General features: G+C 51.7%; 3 protein-coding genes across 3 annotated transcripts in view; 1 reads left to right on the forward strand and 2 right to left on the reverse strand.

Annotated features, from left to right (window-relative positions):
• Positions 1-2,586, forward strand: part of LOC138811293 (F-box only protein 50-like) — a 4,801-nt gene extending 2,215 nt beyond the window's left edge. The window contains exons 4-6 of the mRNA XM_069999024.1: positions 1-36; positions 1,403-1,541; positions 1,632-2,586. The exon at positions 1-36 is cut by the window's left edge and continues 60 nt beyond it. Coding sequence (XP_069855125.1) covers positions 1-36; positions 1,403-1,541; positions 1,632-1,772 — 316 coding nt within the window. The 3' untranslated portion in view covers positions 1,773-2,586. The remainder of the gene's footprint in view (positions 37-1,402; positions 1,542-1,631) is intronic.
• A 601-nt stretch (positions 2,587-3,187) lies between these two features.
• LOC138811343 (syncollin-like) lies at positions 3,188-4,724 on the reverse strand. The gene is made up of 2 exons (XM_069999086.1): positions 4,327-4,724; positions 3,188-3,318 (listed from the first exon to the last, which is right to left on the reverse strand). Exons 1-2 carry the CDS (start codon positions 4,722-4,724, stop codon positions 3,309-3,311), a joined length of 408 nt encoding a protein of 135 aa, XP_069855187.1. The 3' UTR covers positions 3,188-3,308.
• Positions 4,725-16,337: 11,613 nt separating this feature from the next.
• Positions 16,338-18,093, reverse strand: LOC138811294 (interferon lambda-3-like). Its single transcript, XM_069999025.1, has 6 exons — positions 17,897-18,093; positions 17,604-17,730; positions 17,109-17,186; positions 16,724-16,867; positions 16,532-16,618; positions 16,338-16,436 (listed from the first exon to the last, which is right to left on the reverse strand). Exons 1-6 carry the CDS (start codon positions 18,091-18,093, stop codon positions 16,338-16,340), a joined length of 732 nt encoding a protein of 243 aa, XP_069855126.1.
• Between the last annotated feature and the right edge of the window lie 1,442 nt (positions 18,094-19,535).

Consider the following 19,535-nt stretch of genomic DNA (forward strand, 5'->3'; position numbering starts at 1 on the left):
GGATGACGAGCAGCCGGATGTCACCGTAATGGACTGGTGCGTGCCCAGCCTGCCCCGCAGCGCCAACCTTGATTACCCAGGGCTGCTTCTGCACTGGGCCTCTAGCGCAGGCCTGGCCACGCCTACAACGCAGCTAGCAACGCCACGCCCACACCACCAGGCCACACCCACATCGATGGCCACGCCATTGCACACGTTGGGAAACCTATCCACAGTGAGCCACGCCCACAGTGACACGCCTATGCCCTGCTACAGCCACGCCCACAAGACCATGCCTGCTACAGGCTCACGCCTGTAATCCTGGCTCCTCTGGAGGCTGAGATCTGAGGATCAGGGTCCAAGGCCAGCTGGGGCAGGAAAGTCCATGAGACTCTTCTCCAATTACCACCAGAAAGTTGGAAGTAACTCTATGGCTCAAAGTGGTAGAGTGCTAGCCTTGAACAAAAGAGTTCAGGGACAGTGCCTAGGCCTTGAGTTCAAGCCCTACAACCAACCCCCCCCCCAAAAAAAAAAATCTGTGGCTTTTGCCCAGTGTTTCCTTCTTTGAATGTCTGGTACCATTTGTGTGTGTGTGTGTGTGTGTGTGTGTGTGTGTGTTTGGTTTTGATTTGTTGTTGTTGTTTTGCTGCTCCTGGGGCTTGAACTCAGGGCCTGGGTGCTGTCCTTGAGCTCTTTTGCTCAAGGCCAGCATTCTATCACTTTGAGCCACAACTCCACTTCTGGTTTTTTGCTGATTAATTGGTGTATATAAGAGTCTTATGGACTTTCCTGCCTGGACAGGCCTTAAACCTTTTTTTTTGGGGGGGGGGGTCCGGTCATGGGGCCTGAACTCTGGGCCTGGGTGCTGTCCCTCAGCTCTTCAGCTCAAGGCTAGCGCTCTACCACTTGAGCCACAGAGCCACTTCTGGCTTTTTTCTTTGTGCTTATGTGGTGCTGAGGAATCTAACGCAGGGCCTCAGGCATGCAAGGCAAGCGCTCTACCACTGAGCCACCTTCCCAGCCCATGGCTCCCTCCTTAGTCTCGAAATGGATTCCTTCTTGCTGTAAGCAGTTATCCCCAGGCGCTCCGAGGATATGTCTGCTCTATGCCCAGCTGGGCCCGATGCAATCCGGTGCCCCCTGGGCTGCCCCCTCCTGCCCCCCCACCTGCGAATCCTCACCTGTCCCAGCCTATTTGGTGGTCACTGCTAGTGACACTTGCCCCCCCCTCCAATTTATCTCTAGACACGCCCCCCCTAAAGACAAGGTGTTTTACCACCCTGCCCTAAACTGCCAGCCTGGGTAGAGGATTTGAATGGTTCTGAGCCGAGATGGAGGCTGGGAAAGGGGGATAAGGCTGGGATAAGGTGGTTGGGATAAGGGGTGTTGGGGGACATGGTTGACAATGGGACCCCACTTCCAGGTTTGAGGACAGCCGGCTGGACGATTGTGTGTACGAACTGCACGTCTGGCTGCTGGCCGCCGACCGCCGCACGGTCATTGCACAGCACCACGTGGCCCCCCGCACCTTGGGGAGGGGCCCCCCGGGGAACTGGATCCAGGTGAGATGCCCCCGGCCCGGTCCCCTCACTCCAGGACCCTGCAGAGGGAGGGCAGTGGGGTGGGGTCTTCCTAAACCTGCTCTGTCACAGGTGTCACACGTCTTCCGCCAATACGGCCCCGGGGTGAGGTTCGTCCACTTCCTGCACAAGACCAAGAACCGCATAGAGCCCAGGGGCCTCCGCAGGACCAGGGTGACCGACTCCTCCGTGTCTGTGCAGCTCAGGGAGTGATGGGCCTCTCAGGGAGCTGATTGGGCCTCTCAGAGCGGTCTCTGAGCCTCGCCCCACCCTCTTCCTGACCCTTGGCTTTCCGATCTGTCGTTCATGCCAACCTGCTTTGTCAGCTCTTTGCCATTTCAGAATCTCTCTCTCTCTTTTTTTTTGGTCAGTCATGGGGTTGAACTCAGGGCCTAGGTGCTGTCCCTGAGCTCTTTTCACTCAAGGTTAGTGCTCTCCCACTTGGAGCCACACCACCACTTCTGGCTTTCTGGTGGTTTATTGGAGATAAGAGTCTCATGGACTTTCCTGTCCCAGCTGGCTTGGAACTCTGATCTTCAGATCTCAGCCTCCTAGTAGCCAGGATTACAGGCCATGAGTCCCCAGTTTTTGTTTGTTTGTTGAATGCCAGGCCTGGGGCTTGAACTCAGGACCTGGGTACTGTCTCTGAGCTTCTTTGGTCAATGCTAGCACTCCACCAATTGAAGCACAGCTCTACTTCTGACTTTTTGCTCATTAATTGGAAATAAGAGTCTCATGGACTTTCCTGCCCTGGCTAGCTTCCAACCGTGACCCTGGGATCTCAGCCTTGTAAGTAGCAAGGATTACAGTCAGCACTCCAAATCTGATCCCTTCGCCCAACATAATCTTCCCCACTGTCTTCCTGGGCCTTTTCTACTTCCCTGCTGCCAAATCTGGCCTGGTCTTTGGCTTCCCACTTCCCTGACTGTCTAGCTCTGACTCTTTCAGCCCCCTGGGTACAGGCTCCATGCCTGAATTCAGTGTTTGTCAGATAGTAGATGCTCAGGAAGTCACCACCAAGTAAACAAATAAAATGATATGCTCAAAGATGCTTGGCACCCCTGGTCTCTGGTCCTCAGAACCCCCCTCCAGTCCAATCCCATTCTCTATTTCTCCAATCCTTCACCACTGTGGAATTTCCACACCAACACCTGTGTGTGTGTGTGTGTGTGTGTGTGTGTGTGTGTGTGTGTGTGTGTGTGTGTGTGTGTGTGTGTGTGTGTGAACTGGGACTTAAACTCAGGACCTGGGCACTGTCCCTTAGCTTTTTTTTTAACTCAAGGCTGGCTCTCTATCACTTGAGCCACCGCTGCTTCCCTTCTGGCTTTTTGCTGGCTAATGACAGATAAGAGTCACAGGGACTCGCCTGCCTGGGCTATGTGAACTGGGCAATCCTCAGATCTCAGCCTCCTGAGTAGCTAGCTATGTGAGCCACCACACCTAGCCCTCTGGGTGGGATCTTTATGCATACCTAACTCTCAGTCACAGTCGATGGCTGTGTTCCCAACCCTGGCACTGCCCCAGGTCTAGGCTGACCCAGGTGGCACATCCTGCCATTCCCCCTACACTACACGTTCATGTGTGAACACAGCAGCATGGCAGGCAGAGGCAGGTTCAGTAGGGCTGTATTGTACACAGGCCAGGTGGGGGCAGCAGAGAGCTCCATCCTCCTGGAACTGGGGGTGGGAGAGGCCAAAGGAAGAGGCAGAAGGGGCATTCAGCATGGAGTTGGGTAGAGATGAAGGATCCTCAGTTACACCTGCAAGAAGATGAGAGATTCTCACCAGGTGAAGGGGAAGAGCCAGGCTATAGGTTCAGGGGGTCCTGGCCTGGGAGAGCTTGGGGCTGGGAGGTGGGGGGGGGGGCTTGGTGGTGTTGGTCTAGGAGCTCTGGTATGTACAGGTGGGGCTGGGAAACCCCAGGGTTGGGACTAGTTTTGAGGCTGATCTTCGGGAGGCCAGGTGTGGGGGGGAGCATGGATGGCTAGACTAGGTTTGGCCATATAGACCAGGCCTTGAGTTTTGAGGCCGGGGTTGTTTTAAAGTCTGGGATTGTGGCTTGGTGGAAGAGTGCTTGCTTAGCATGCATGAAGCCCTGGGTTCGATTCCTCAGCACTACTGTGTGGCACTGTGGCTCAAATGGTAGAACACTAACCTTGAGCACAGAGAGGCTCAGGAACAGAGCCCAGGCCCTGAGTTCAAGCCCCAGGACTGGCAAAAAGAAAAGAAAAGAAAAAAAAAGCCTGGGCCTTGAGTCTGGAGCTGTCAGATGAAAGGGGTCTGGGAGGCTGGGAAGGTGGCTCAGTGGTAGAGCGCTTGCCTTGCATGCCAGAGGCCCTGGGTTTGATTCCTCAGCACCACATAAGCAAAAAGAAAAAAGCCGGAAGTGGCGCTGTGGCTCAAGTGGTAGAGCGTTAGCCTTGAGCTGAAGAGCTGAGGGACAGCACCCAGGCCCAGAGTTCAGGCCCCATGACCGGACCCACAAAAAGAAAAAAAAAGAAAGGGGTCTGGGAAGAGAGGTGGTCAGTGAGCTCACCAGGAAGCCTCTGTGGAGGTGCAGCTGTGGGAAGTAGGGGATACAGAAAGAGAGGGAGTCTACCCAGCATACTGGGGGTGCATGTGGCTCCAATCTGGGAACCCCCAGAGGTTGATTGAAGGAAATCAACTGGGGAATGGGGATGAGATCAGAGACAAGAAGGCAGGGTTGGGGGGTACCCTCTGAGATGGGGTCCCCAGGGCTGGCTCTGGGGAAGGGGGAGTGTTCTCACTTGCAGTAGACGCCGGAGATGGCGTTGGACCAGTCACCCAGGATGCCTTTGCGGTACTCCTCCAGGCGAGGGTAGCTGCCCGCCGAGAATTTGCGAGTCTTGCCAGCTTTGCCAGGCAGGGACCACACCGTGAGCTCGCAGCGCTGGCCCACCACCAGCGAGGAGGCCGTGTTGGCCCAGTCCGAGGGCAGGTAGGGTAGGTCGGCGCCCGGCTGCAGCGCCAGCTCGGCGCCCTTGCAGCAGTTCTCGTAGTAAGGGTCGCTCTTGTCGTAGAGCTTGGCGCACGTGCGCGTCCCATCTGGCTGCTTCAGATCGGCGGGCACCGGGCAGGCACCCCGGGCCCGGGGGATGGCGGCCAGGCCCAGGGCCAGCAGCAGTAGGAGGCAAAGCTGCGTCATGGTACCCGACACTGAGAGCCGAGGCTTTGGGATTCAACTTTATGTACCCGACCCGTGAGAAGGGAGAAGCTGCGAGATAAAAGTGGGGCCTCTCCCCCCACCCCGCAGCAAGTTAAGATGTTCTTAACCTTGAAATCTCTTTAATAATTAATTCATGGGGCTGGGAAGGTGGTGCGGTGGTAGAGTGCTTGCCTTGCATGCATGAGGCCCTGGGTTCGATTCCTCAGCACCACATAAGCAGAAAAAGCCAGAAGTGGCGCTGTGGCTCAAGTGGTAGAGCGCTAGCCTTGAGCTGAAGAGTGAGGGACAGCGCCCAGGCCCAGAGTTCAAGACCCACGACCAAAAAAAAAAGAAAAATATTAATTCATTGAGATGTGTGTGTGTGTGTGTGTGTGTGTGTGTGTGTGTGTGTGTGTGTGTGTGTGTGTGTCTTAGGGCTTGAACTCAGGGCCTGGATGCTGTCCTCATGTTTTTTTTTCCTCAAGGCAGGTGCTCTACCACTTGAGCCACACCTCCACTTCCAACTTTTTTTTGCTGGAGAATTGGAGATTGGAGTCTCACAGACTTTCCTGCCCCCAGGCCTGGCTTTAAACCCCCATCTTCAGATCTCAGCCTTCTGAGTCGCTAGGATGTCAGGCTCAACTGAGACAGAATTGTGATCCTTAGCTCAGGGAAATATCCTTCTGCCTCTGTCTCCTGAAGAGCAGGGTTTACAGATGTGTGCCACCACACCCGGCTCATATAAACATTGTTTGTATACATGACATAAAATTTTAATACGCAGAATGGAATGAAGATGATACTATAAATATGAACGTACAAGACAGGAAGGACACCACCCATCACCCTGCAGCTGCTTGGTGCACAGGGCTTAGTTTGAGTCCCTGGTCCTGCCCCAGAACTGACCTAGATCCTTCTCTTTCCTTTCTGTTCCATAACCCCTGAAATCTAATCTACACTTGCTGCTTTCCCAGAGCAATCTGTCCACTCCAGAGGCCCAGGGCCCCACTGACTGCTCTCTGACACCCCTAGATGGAAAGAGTCCCCTCTAATCCCATCCACCCCGGAGAGACCCAGGGAGCTTCAGACACATGGCAGGGACACTCTGGCAGGGACAGAAAGATGAGTCCCAACACATAGCCACTGTCACAAAATCTCCCATGTGGAAAATGCCACACGGTCAGACCACAAGTGAGCATGTGTGTGTGCATATGTATGCACACACACACACACACACACACACACACACACACACACACACACACACACACAGAGTCCTCAGCACTCATACCCCAGAATCCACCTTCCAGTTGTTTCACATGCACGGCACACATAGTAGGACCATCACCATCTCATTACACACTCTTCTTGAAATGGAAGCAGATCCCGTCCTTGAGGAAGGCAGACAGTAAGTCAATAACTATAACTCAAAGCCTGAAGGCTGTGGGAAAAACGGCAGCTTGGGTTTATTTTTTTCTCTCTCTCTCCCCAATCTCTCTATTTCAACTCATATACAAACTCTGTTTTTCAGAATGTTTCACCTTTGATTTGACATTTTCCAAGAGATCGGAGAAAAGGAGATGTTGAGCCTGGGTGTCTAGTGGCTCATGTCTGTAATCCCAGCTACTCAGGAGGCTGAGATCTCAGGGTTGTGGTTCAAAGACCATCCAGGCAGGAAAGATCGGGAGACTCTTATCTCCAATGAAACAACAAAAAAGTAAGGAAGCAGAGTGGTGGCTCAAGTGGTAGAGCACCAGCCTTGAGCAAAAAAGCTCTGGGACAGTGCTCAGGCCCTGAGTTCAAGCCCCAGGACACACACACACACACACACACACACACACACACACACACACACACACACACACACACACACACACACACACACAGCCTACAGCCAAATTTGGAACCTGCTCCCAGGAGTAGGGACAGGAATAGAAGATTGTAAGACCAAGGGGAAGATGGGAATGGCTGAGGAAAAGCTGATGAAGGGCACAGAGTACCCCAAGAGGAAGACCTTCCACCAGTCCCAGGATCTGCCCTAGGGCTCCCCAGGTTTGAGGGTTTCATCATCATCAATACCAGGAGTAACCACCAGGTGGCAATGTGATGAAGGACTTGAACCTGCTGGTTTTGGATTCCAGGACCCAAGTTCAAATCTTCTGTTTGTTTATTTGTTTTGGGGGAAAGGTGGTCCTGATGCTTGAACTCGCCACCTGGGCGTTGTCCCTGAGATTTTGTTTTTTAACTGAAGGCTAGCACTCTACCATTTGAGCCACAGCTCCACTTTTGATTTTTTTTTGGTGGTTAATTGGAAAGAAAAGTCTCACAGATTTTCTTCTTCCTGGGCTAGCTTTGAACCTTGACCAGCAGATCTCAGCCTCCTGTGTAGTGAGGATTACAGGCATAAGCCACCATCTCAGCTCCATCTTTTATAGGCTATATGAGTCTGGTTCAAGTTACTCAAACTCTTCTATATTCTATTTTCCTCGTATGTGAAGTGGACATTAATACCCACAAAACCTTTCTGGTCCCCTTGGAATGTTGACATCTGCAGGGATCTGGGGGCTGATCTCTGACCACAGTGCTCTTTTCTACAGACCTTCCCCTCATCTGGGACTATAAATGTGCACCACCATGTCCAACTTACCGATTGGCATGGAGTTCCACTACTTTTGGCTTTTAACTGTAATTGTCCTATTCTCAACCTCTGGAGTAGCTGGGATTACAGATATGAGCCACTGTGCCTGGCTTTAAAAAATTATTATTCATGTCTCTATTACACCAGTGTAAGTGTTCCTCCTGACGTATCTTAAGTGTTGAATTTCTGGTTCATACACTCTGCATAGATTCATCTTTACAAGATAATGCCAAAATGTTTCTATTAGATTCTTTCACACATCCTGTCTCCTCAGATTACATGCCTCTCCTTACTTAAGCTAGTTTGAGTGGGATTCTATTACTTCCAATCAAAATGAATTCGAGCCTACCTGAGCCATCAAAAGAGAAAAAAAAAATGACTTTGAGATGACAACACTCGGTGTGACATTTTTCCCAGGAGACCGAAGTCACCTGCTGTGGTTTGAAGCCCTCTCCCAATGTCTCCTGCTTTGTGATTATCTTTAAGAGGTGGGACCCGGCAGAGGGGAAGTCAAATCGCCTTGTGCAGGGTTGGAGGTGGAGCAGCCTTGGGGGAGGGGGCCTAGCCACGCCTGACTGCGCCATTTCTCCTGAGCATGCGCACTTGCTCCACATGCCAGGGCACTTTGCCACCTAAGGGCTCAGAGAGAAGGTGCTCACCACCCATTGCCTTGCCTTCACCTCTGCCTGCAGGCTGGAGAGAAGTCTTCTGGCCTCCTCTCCTCTCCTCTCCTCTCCTCTCCTCTCCTCTCCTCTCTTCTCTCTGTCTCTGTCTGTCTCTGTGTGTCTCTCTCTTTCTCTCTCTCTCCCTCTCTCAACTCTCTCCCTCTCTCAACTCTCTGTCTGTCTCACTTTCTCTCTTTCGGTCATGGGCTTGAAATCAAGCCTTGAGCTCGGTCCCTGAGCTCTTTGGCTCAAGGCTAGCACTCTAGCACTTTGAGCCACAGTGCCACTTCCGGTTTTCTGGTGGTTCATTGGAGATGAGAGTCTTTTTTTTGTTGTTGTTGTTGTTGGTCGTGAGGCCTGAACTCTGGGTCTGGGCACTGTCCCTTGGCTCTTCAGCTCAAGGCTAGCACTCTACCACTAGAGTCACAGCTCCACTTCCGGCTTTTTCTGCTTATGGGGTGCTGAGGAATCGAACCCAGGGCCTCATGCATGCAAGGCAAGCGCTCTACCACTGAGCCACCTTCCCAGCCCCGAGATGAGAGTCTTATAGACTTTCCTGCCCCAGCTGGCTTTGAACCTCTAGCTTCAGATCTCAGCCTCCTGAGTAGCTAGGATGACAGGTGTGAGCCACTGGTACCTGCTCTGCCTCTGTCTCTGTCTCTATCTCTCTCTGAGACTTTCTATTTCTTTCTCGCTTCTGTCTCTTTGTGTCTTTGTCCTCTCTCTCCCTGTTATCTCTCTGTGTCTCTCTGTCTCTCTCTCTGTCTCTGTCTCTGTCTCTCTGTCTCTCTCTCCTTGCTAAGCCAGGCAGGCGGGACTCATGTCAGCAAATGCAGCCTGAGTTGGGTGCCAGCCTCTAGGGGGTGCCCCAGGCTGGGTGAGCAGAAGCCAGGGGGTAAGTGGGAGTTGGGAGAAAGCAATCAGCATGAGTTCCTACTTGCTCCGCTGGGGCTGACCCTGCTCCAGCCAGAGATGCCCGTGAGGGAGTGGGGATTGGGAATGCAGACATAAACTGCTGAGGGAAGGGGAGGCCTCCTGGGGGGTGGGGTGGGAAGACCAGGCAGGACACAGAAACAACAAAGACCACAGAGAGCCAGGCGCCTATAATCCCAGCTACTCAGGAGGCTGTGATCTGAGGATCATGGTTTGAAGCCAGCCTAGGCAGGAAGGTCTATAAGACTCTTACTTCCAGTGAACCAGCAAAAAATGCCGGAAGTGGAGCTGTCGCTCAAGAGTGCTAGCCTTAAGCAAAAGCAGGAAAAAAAAAAAAAAACCAGCTGCTGGTGGCTCACACCTGTCATCCTAGCTAATCAGGAGGCTGAGATCCGAGGATCACAGTTCAAAGCCAGCCCACGCAGTGAGGTCCATGAGACTCTTCTCTCTAATCAAATGCCAGAAAACCAAAAGCAGCACTGTGGCTCAAAGTGGTAGAGTGAAAAAAGTTCAGAGACAGGACCCAGGCCCTGAATTGAAGCCCCAGTATTAGTACAAAATAAACAAAATTCAGAGAATTTTAAAAATTCAGAGAATTAAAGCATTTGATCAACACACAACATATGATCATATGATCAAATGCATGGGGCGGGGGAAAATCACACTAAATCCCAGGTTAATACAAGTTAATCAGAAAGAAAAGAAAAATCAGTGTAGTGATACACACCTGTAAGCCCAGTCCTCTGGAGGCTAAGGCAGGAGGATCCTGAACTGGAGGCTAGCTGAGGATTTTCCACAAGAATTTCTCACCTTCTGGGCACAGGTGGCTCACACCTATCATCCCAGCTACTCAGAAGGCTGAGAACTGAGGATCACAGTTCAAAACCAGCTGGGTCGGGAAAGTCCCTGAGCCTCTTTACTTTTTTTTTTTTTTTTTTTGGTCGGTTGGTTGTGGGGCTTGAACTCGGGGCCTGGGCGCTGTCTGTGCACTCTTCAGCTCAAGGCGAGTGCTCTACCACTTGAGCCACAGCGCCACTTCTGGTTTTCTAGTGGTTTATTGGAGATAAGAGACTCACGGACTTTCCTGCCCAGGCTGGCTTTGAACAGAGATCCTCAGATCTCAGTCTCCTGAGTAGCTAGGATTACAGGTGTGAACCACTGGCGCCCGGCTTCTCAGAGACCCTTATTTCCAATGAACCCTCCTAGAAAACCAGAAGTGGCGCTGTAACTCAAAATGGTAGAGCGCCAGCCTTGAGTGAAAGAACTGAGGGATAGCACCCAGGCCCCAAGTTCAAGCCCCATGAATGACAAAGAAGGAAAAAAGGAAAGAAAGAGAGAAAGAAAGAAAGAAAGAAAGAAAGAAAGAAAGAAAGAAAGAAAGAAAGAAAGAAAGAAAGAAAGAAAGAGAGAGAGAAAGAAAGAAAGAAAGAAAGAGAGAGAAAGAAAGAGAAAGAGAGAGAGAAAGAGAAAGAGAGAAAGAAAGAAAGACAGACAGAAAGAAAGAAAGACAGAAAGAAAGAAAGAAAAAGAAAGAAAGAAAGAAAGAGAAAGAGAGAAAGAGAGAAAGAAAGACAGACAGAAAGAAAGACAGAAAGAAAGACAGAAAGAAAGAAAGAAAGAAAGAAAGAAAGAAAGAAAGAAAAAAAGAAAGAAAGAAAGAAAGAAAGAAAGAAAGGAAGGAAGGAAAGAAGGAAGGAAGAAAGGAAGGAAGAAAGGAAGAAAGGAAGGAAGGAAGGAAGAAAGGAAGGAAGAAAGGAAGAGGGGCTGGGAAGGTGGCTCAGTGGTAGAGTGCTTGCCTTGAATGCATGAGGCCCTGGGTTCAATTCCTCAGCACCACATAAGCAGAAAAAGCCAGAAGTGGTGCTCAAGTGGTAGAGCGCTAGCCTTGAGCTGAAGAGCTGAGGGACAGCACCCAGGCCCAGAGTTCAAGCCCACAACTGACCAAAAAAAAAAAAAGGAAGACAGGAAGGAAGGAAGGAAGGAAGGAAGGAAGAGAAAGAGAAACTGTGAATCCATTTCCATAAAGTACCTCAATTGTCCCTTGTTTCAGATGTCAGAAACTCTCTTCCCAGGGCCCTCAGACCTCGAAATGATTGTGGCACCTGCCAAATTGGGTCTGCGGTCTGTCCCTCTGTGGGTTTCCTTAAACCCCACCCCAGATCATAGTTTGGTCCATTCCTCCCCCCCACCCCCCATGGCCATGGTGTCATCTCATGAACCCTATACCAAATATTGCCATTTCCTGCCTACATCAGTTTCCTCTGGCTTCGGCAACAGTCCACCACAGAATTAATGGCTTTAAAATATTCACATTTTCCAGCAAGAAAATGCATGAAGCTAAATGTGGTTTATAGGTGCGATGTTACTAGGCGGCCTAATATATTATTCGGCCATCAAAAGGAAGGAAATTCTGACACACGATAATCCATACATAAGGACATGATGCAGAGTGAAATAAACCACTGACACGCTATGATTCAGGCCGTGTGAGTCCACGAACATGGGATCCCGGGCATGTTCAGACGCAGATGGAAAATACAAGGGGGCGGTGAGGGGTGAGGTAGAGGGACCAGGGAGAAGAGTTCTGGGAATTGGTTTCTGCATGGAGTCTTACAAGGTACTTACGATTACTAAGCTATAACCAGGCAAGGTGTTGTACACCTGTAATCTAAGCACTTGGAGACAGAAGCAGGAGGATTGTGAGTTTCAGGCAAGCATAGGCTATATAGCCAGACTGCCTTAAGCAAAACATGACTTAATAAACTGAACTTTTATCACACACACGTACTCATACACACAGTGGACAAAATGGGAATATTGTCCTGTCTTAGAAAGACTAACTGCAGTAAGGAACTAGAAATGGGTTGGTATGCTAGGAAAAAAAAAGCAGGAGCCTCATAAAAAGTTGAGAATCAGCTGGGTTCTGGTGGCTCACAACTGTCATCCTAGCTCCTCAAGAGGCTGTGATCTGAAGATTGTGGTTCAAAGGCAGCCTGGGCAGGAATGTCTGCCAGACTTCTTATCTCCAATGAACCACCAAAAAAACCAAAAGTGGAGTTGTGGCTCAAATGGATAGAGTACCAGTCTTGAGCACAAAAGCTCTGGGACAACACCCAGGTCTTGAGTTCAAGCCCAAGGAGTGGTACACACACACACACACACACACACACACACACACACACACACACACACACACACACACACACACACACAGCCAAGACTCATTTAAAAAAAAAAAGGGGGGGAGGAGAAGGCTAAGCATTGGTGGCTCACACCTATCATCCTAGCTACTCAGGAGGCTGAGATCTGAGGATCACAGTTCAAAGCCAGCCTGGGTAGGAAAGTCTGTGAGACTCTTACTTCCAGTAAACTACTCAGAAAAAGCCGGATGTGGTGCTGTGGTAGAGGGCTAGCCTTGAGCACAAAGAGGCTCAGAGACAGGGCTCAGGCCCTGAGTTCAAGCCCCAGGACCCACAAAAAACACAACAACCACTCCCCCCTCCCCAAAACAAACAAACAAACAAGGAGGAGCATGAAGGCCTCTGATACCAAACTGTGAGACCTGAAAGGGTTAAAGAGTGTGGAGTACCAGCTGGAAGCGCCCTCAGAATGCCGAGGTCCACATCCAAGGGCCAATGGTTGAGGCTGACAGAGGTAAAGCTTGCTACCCTAAGTGTGTTTAAATTAGAGCTGCTTGGACACGAAAAGCTTAAGGCCTTGGAGATAAGATGGATGTTTGCTATGTTCTTGCCATGTTTATTTCTATATATATGAATTAGACCCCATATGAATGGTTGTAGCCATGAAAGATTGATACCCTACCCTCTGCACTTATCTGCCGTCACTCCTCCTCCTGTACTGAACTCAATAAAAACTTGTAAACGGGATGTTGGGATCTGATAGCACGAATAGCATCAGGTCCCCTGGTCCCCCAAAACCTCAGTTCCCTGGCCTGGTTTCAGTTACTGTCTTGTCCCCAAGCCCAGTGGTTAGTGAAGGAGGGAAGCTTCAATCCAGGTGTTAGAAGGCCTCTGACCCTGCCTAAGTTTTTTTTGGGGGGGGGTCCAGTCATGGGCCCTGAACTCTGGACCTGGGCGCTGTCCCTCAGCTCTTCAGCTCAAGGCAAGCGCTCTACCACTGAGCCACCTTCCCAGCCCCCCTGCCTAGTTCTTGCTGAGCCCCTTCTGCCCCATGGAAGAACAGAGTAAGAATCTTGAGTTTAATGGTAAGAATCCTAAGCTTAATGGTATGAGTCCTCCTCTCAGGAGGCTGAGATCTGAGGATCACAAATCAAAGCCAGCCCAGCAGGAAAGTCTGTGACACTCTTTTTTTTTTGGGGGGGGCGGGGGTAGGTTGTGGGGCTTGAACTCTGGACCTGAGTGCTGTCCCTCAGCTCTTCAGCTCAAGGAGAGTGTTTTACCACTTGAGCCACATCACCACTTCCAGTTTTCTGGTAGTTAATTAGAGATAAGAGTCTCATGGACTTTCCTGCCCGAGCTGGCTTTGAACTGTGATCCTCAGATCTCAGCCTCCTGAGTAGCTAGGATTACAGGTGTGAGCCACTAGCATCCAGCTTTCTGTAAGACTTTTATCTCCAATGAACCACCAGAAAACCAGAAGTGGTGCTGTGGCTGGAGTGGTAGAGCGCTCACTTTGAGCTGAAGAGCTGAGGAAGGGCTGGGAAGGAGGCTCAGTGGTAGAGCGCTTGCCTTGCATGCATGAGGTCCTGGGTTCAATTCCTCAGCACCACATAAGCAGAAAAAGCCAGAAGTGGCACTGTGGCTCAAGTGGTAGAGTGCTAGCCTTGAACTGCAGAGCTGAGGACAGCACTCAGGCTCAGAGCTCAGGCCCCATGACTGGCAAAAAAAAAAAAAAAAAAAAGAGCTGAGGGACAGCATGCAGGCCCAGAGTTCAAGCCCCACCATGGACAGGAAGAAAAAAAAGGGTAAGAAGCCTGAACTTAAGCCCCTGCTCTGAGCTACATTGTTACAGCGTTGCTGGGAACCTTAAACATTGTATCCACCGTGCATTTACAGCAAAATTAGACCAGCTCAGGGCTTCTCTGTAATTTTTTTTCTTTTGCCTGTCCTGGGGCTTGAACTCAGGGCCTGGGTTCTGAGCTGCTCTGTGTCAAGGCTAGCGCTCTTCCACTAGAGGCACAGTACCACCTCTGGCCTTTTTTGTTTATGTGTTGCTGAGGAATCGAACCCAGGGATTAATGCATGTGAGGCAAGCACTCTACCAAAAAGCCACATTCCCAGCCATCTTTTTTTTTTTTTTTTTTTTTTTTTTTTGCTTATGTGGTGCTGAGGAATCGAACCCAGGGCCTCATGCATGCAAGGCAAGTGCTCTACCACTGAGCCACCTTCCTAGCCCCCCCACCTTTTAGCCAGTCATGTGGCTTGAACTCAGGGCCTAAGCACTGTCCCTGAGCTCTTTTGCTCAAGGCTAGCGCTCTACCACTTTAACCCAGTGCTCCACTTCTGATTTTCTGGTTCATTGGAGATAAGTGTCACAGACTTTCCTGCCTGGGCTGGCTTAGAACTTCAGATTTTAGCCTCCCGAGTAAGTAGGATTATAGGTGTGAACCACTAGCACCTGGCCATTCTCTGTAATTCTTCATCCACTTTCCTCTCAGCCATTTCACACCAGAAGCTTGCAATTGATAGAAGTGTTGGGTTTGCCCCAGAGAAATGGACACCGGCCACATCTCAGCCCTTCTCCTCCCAGCCCCATCCAGTCCCGACTGACCGTCCCCTGCCAACAACACAGGCTGCACACTGCTTGATAGAAGTTGGGTATACAATCTGAGTTCATATTGATTTGGGGGTGCATCAGAGTGGGGTACTTAGAGGTAGGGGACAGATGCAGTGCAGAGACTGGGTGCCAGTGGCTCACATCTGTAATCCTAGCTACTCAGTAGGCTAAGAGCTGGGGACCATGATTCAAAGCCAGCCTGGGCAGAAAACCCATGAGACTTTAATCTGCAAAAGAAGCCAGAAGTGGGGCTATGGCTCAAGCAGTAGAGTGCTGGCCTTGATTGAAAGAAGCCAGGGATAGTACATAGACCCTGAGTTCAAGCCAGGACTGGCACAAAGGAGGAGGAGGAGGAGGAGGAAGAGGAGGAGGAGGAGGAGGAGGAGGAGGAGGAGGAGGAGGAGGAGGAGGAGGAGGAGGAGGAGGAAGGAGAGAATCTGAACGATCAAGATTTGAAGCCAGGGCTGGGAAGGTGGCTCAGTGGTAGAGCGCTTGCCTTGCATGCCTGAGGCCCTGGGTTCGATTCCTCAGCACCACATAAGAAAAAAGCCGGAAGTGGTGCTGTGGCTCAAGTGGTAGAGCGCTAGCCTTGAGCTGAAGAGCTGAGGGACAGCACCCAGGCCCAGAGTTCAGGTCCCACGACTGGGCCAAAAAAAAAAAAAAAAAAAAAAGATTTGAAGCCAGCCAGAGGAGAAAAATCTATGTGACTCTTTTCTCCAGTTAACCAGCAAAAAGCCAGAAGAGATGTGGCTCAGGTAGGTGTTAGAGCATCAGCCTTGACTGACAAAGATGAGTGTAAATCAGAGTTCAAGCTCTGCTTCCAGCAAATGTTTTTCAACAGGCACTCTTGGCTCATGTTTGTTATCCTAGCTACTCAGAAGGCTGAGATCTAAAGATCATAGTTCGAAGCCAGCTCAGTAAGAAAATCCATAAGAATTAACACCAGAAAACCACATGAAATAGCTGAAAGTAGAGCTGTGGCTCAAGTGGTAGAGCTCTAACATTGAGCAAAGGGAGCTCAGGGCCAGAGCACAAGCCCTAATTTCAGTCTCTATGACTGACTAAAGAAAGAAGCCAGGCACTGGTGGCTCAAGCCTGTAATCCTGTAATCCTGGGTACTCAGGAGGCTGAGATCTGAGAATCACGGTTCAAAGCCAGCCTGGGTAGGAAAGTCCGTGAGACTCTTATCTCCAATAAACCACCAGAAACTGGAAGTGGTGCTGTGGCTCAAGTGGTAGAGCACTAGCCTTGAGCTGAAGAGCTGAGGGACAGTGCCCAGGCTCAGAGTGCACCACATGTGGCTCCTTGCATGGGAAGCAGAAGCAGCCAGATATGGAGGCCCAGCCTCTACCTCCAGCATCAGAGCAAACAGCAGCACACAAGTGGGACACCACATGGCAGTAAGTTAAGTATCCACCAGCACACACAGAACACCACACAATGATGCATTCTGCATGATTTATTAGCACAATATTACAAAGAGTACAAAAATAAACATCTTACTGGCTCTGAGTTGGAGAATTTACACAGGTAATAAATACATAAATAGCAATGGGGGAAGGCCAACATTAGAGGCATGAATGAGGTCCAGGCTCCGGGACAGGCGGCACAGGAGCACGGTCATGCGCACTGGGGTCCCTTGGCAACACAGCTCAGGTCCAGGGTGAGGAGACGGAACAGGTTGAAGGTGACAGATGCCAGCAGGCAGCCTGGAGACTCCTGGGGGTGGACAGAGGGAGGACTCAGGGCTGTCCCAACTTGGGATCCAGGCACAGCACACCCCACCCCGTCCCTTCCCTCCACGCGGCCCTCACCTGCTTCAGGGCGGCCTGGAGTCTGTGCAGCCAGTGGGACAGGCGGCGGCTGTGGAGCCTGGGGCTGGCTGAGGGCTGAGTCTGGGCCTGGGGACAGAGCAGGGTGGAGGTGAGGCCAGGCCTGGGTCCCAGGGGGCCACCAGGAATCAGAGCCCCTCCCCCACGTGGGTAGAACCTGGGCCCAGGACTCACACAGGCTTGGAGCTGGGAGTGGATGTGGCGCAGGGTGCTGAGCGGCCGGTCCAGGATGTCTCCCAGGGCGGGGTCAGCCACAGAGCCCAGCACCCTCAGCGTCAGGTCCAGCTCAGCATGCAGGGCCGCAGGGCGCTCCCACACCTGAGCAGGAACACAGGAGGGGGAGGCTCAGGAGACGGAGTCTGAGGGCTGGGAGAGGGCATCTGGAGGGACAGGGAAGGTGGCAGGGAGGGGACACTGGCAGCAACACAGACAATGCTTTCCATAGACCAGATCCTGGGAGTCATGGGCAGAAGGGAGGAGGGAGGCAGAGAGGTGAGGACTCAGAAAGGAGGCAGCAGAAGCAGTTGCTGAGGGGAGGCCAGGCCTGATTCCAACTCACCTGCAGCTTCCTCAGGTCCCAGGCCTTGGGGAAGAGGTGGGAGCTGCACTTTGCCTCCGTCAGCAAGGGGTACTGTTCCTGGAGGGGGCAGGACACAGGTTAGCCCACACAGGAGGGCCCAGGTTAGCCCAGTCGGGACCATACAAGAGGGGTGCAATTTCAGCCCAACTAGTAGGGGTTTCCTCCCCCACACAGGAGGAGGCAACATTAGCCAGAACAGGAGGGGAAGAGGTTAGCCCACAGGAGAGGATGAAGGCTAGCCATCAGTGAAGGCATTGGAGGATGCTCACAGAAGAAGCATTCACACCCAGGAAGATGGCAGAGTCACTCTGCTTGGGGTGGGGGAGGAACTAGCACAGAGCACTGAGAGCAGGAGATAGCCCCCTGCAGACAGGGTGCAGGTTAGCCCACAGTGGGAGGGGAGGATGGCCCCTGCAGCTCAGTGGTGATGGCCACACACAGCAGGAGGGGCAGCTGGAAGCCCCTGGGACTCACCAAGGCATCCTTGGCTCTCTTGAAGGCCTGCAGCGCTTGCGGGGAGAGGGACCTCAAGTGGCCCAGGTGACAGTCCCTGGCACTTGGCTGGGTCCCGAGGGCCCTGGTGACAGGAGCTGCCTGTGCACTGCCCAAAGCCCAGGCCATCATCCACATCAGGAGGAGCCTGTGGCGCCCAGCCATGTCTGTGCACAGAAGGACAGCAGGTGAGCAAGGAGGGCCCAGGGCAGAGCTGGGGCAAGGGTGGGGGGGGGGGGCGGAAGGCGGGCGCCTCAGGAGCACCTGGAACTCACCCAGCACCATCAGTGCCTCTGGCATCTGTCTGCAGTGGAGCCTCTGGTGCACTGGAGCCTGGTTCTCCGCGCTGGCGGCTGGCAGGGCGACTCTGGCTTAGTGTATCCTGCTGGACTGCAGCCTGCTGGGTCAGGACAGCTGTGGCTCGTGGGTTCCAGGGCTGTGTGGGACTCCACGATGACTGCCCGGACTCCATGGTGCTGCTTTTAACCCAGCTGGATGGGCAGTCCCAGCTGATGTAGGAAAATCGAAAACACAACCACAACCTGGCTGACACTGGCCTCTGGGAGAGCCAGGGCTGGGAAAGCCCAGAGCAGGGCGGGGCCACAGCCAGGTGAGTGGCTGAAGTGAAAGGGAAAGGAAACAAGTCCCCTGGCACATGAAATAGTGACTTCCAGGCCAGGAGGAGCCTCAGGCCAAAGGGAGAGGTCCCACTGCCTGTCACAGTGCATCTAAATCAGAGAGAGAACGGGGGCCGGGCAAGGCTCTGGCCTTGTTCAGGAATCCACGAGTCTGGAGAACTTCGGGCCCCAGGGCAGTGCTGCTGAGAAGCTGGAAGGTGCCCAGGGACCCTGTGAATGAAGGGGAGAGGACACACATCATTTTCTGACTAATGACATCCAAGAAGGATGTGGTCAGCCACCATCCTGGAGCTGACACTGTACGAAGAGACAGCTCAGTAAACCAAGACTGCCAACAAGATAAAAGAATCCCTCCTGGGAGGGCTCATGTCTGTAATCCTAGCTACTCAGGAGGCTGAGATCTCAGGATCTTGGTGTGAACATAGCCCAGGCAGACAAATCTCACAGATTCCTGTCTCCAATTAACCAGCAAAATGCCAGATGTAGAGTGGGTCACATAGTACAGTGCCAACTTTGATCCAAAAAGGTTAAGGGAGACAGACCAGGCCCTCAGTTCAAGCCTTAGTGTCAGCACAGACACACACACACACACACACACACACACACACACACACACACACACACACACACACACAGCCCCCAAGGGCATGCATTGATCCAACTCAGATGCATTCTAACCCCCTTCCTTCCTCTATATTTACTCCTCCTTTGTAAATACATAGAAAACCTTACAGATGAGGAACTTGAAGCTGTCCAGTGTGGAGTTCCCAGAGTGACACTCTATTTCCATGTTAGAGTCACATTTGAGACTCGTGCCAGTGATTTCTGGTTCATGTTTTTGTTTCTGGACGAGGGTTGGTGATAGAATGTACCTCATAGTGGCAGTGAAAACTAAACAACACAAATGAAGTATTATTCCTCGTTACAATTTTAATGTAATAACTTAAATTTCAGCACCAAGAGAAAGAAGAGCAAACAAGGGAATTTCAGAAGTACAAATTACACCCAGGTCACAGAATGCTCAGTGACAGTAACTTGAGGACATTGGGGTGTCACTAGCAGCTCCTTAGAGAACGGGGGTGGGGAGGGGGCCTCTAGTGAGGAAGAGGATCCCAGAAACACAGATTCACAGAATCCACTCAAGTCACAGGGGTTGGGATCTGCAATGGCAGGATGAGATTGCCAGGAATCTCAGAAGCGAGCTGTGGCCCCAGATACCGGAGCTCATCTCTCTCCTACTAGAAGATTCTTGGAGGACTACACAGCCCTCAGCCCA

Source organism: Dipodomys merriami, unplaced genomic scaffold, assembly GCF_024711535.1.
Source record: "Dipodomys merriami isolate MVZ:Mamm:240054 unplaced genomic scaffold, mDipMer1.0.p SCAF_52, whole genome shotgun sequence".
Taxonomy (NCBI): domain Eukaryota; kingdom Metazoa; phylum Chordata; class Mammalia; order Rodentia; family Heteromyidae; genus Dipodomys; species Dipodomys merriami.

What these genes read in the sequence shown, in the direction of transcription:
- LOC138811343 (XM_069999086.1), bottom strand. Translation starts at nt 4,724, where the DNA reads ATGACGCAGCTTTGCCTCCTACTGCTGCTGGCCCTGGGCCTGGCCGCC.
- LOC138811294 (XM_069999025.1), bottom strand. Translation starts at nt 18,093, where the DNA reads ATGGAGTCCGGGCAGTCATCGTGGAGTCCCACACAGCCCTGGAACCCA. An exon ending in AGAGGCACTGATGGTGCTGG is followed by an intron (nt 17,731 to 17,896) that starts GTGAGTTCCAGG and finishes GGCTTTGGGCAG; the next exon opens with TGCACAGGCAGCTCCTGTCA. An exon ending in ACTCCCAGCTCCAAGCCTGT is followed by an intron (nt 16,619 to 16,723) that starts GTGAGTCCTGGG and finishes CTCTGTCCCCAG; the next exon opens with GCCCAGACTCAGCCCTCAGC.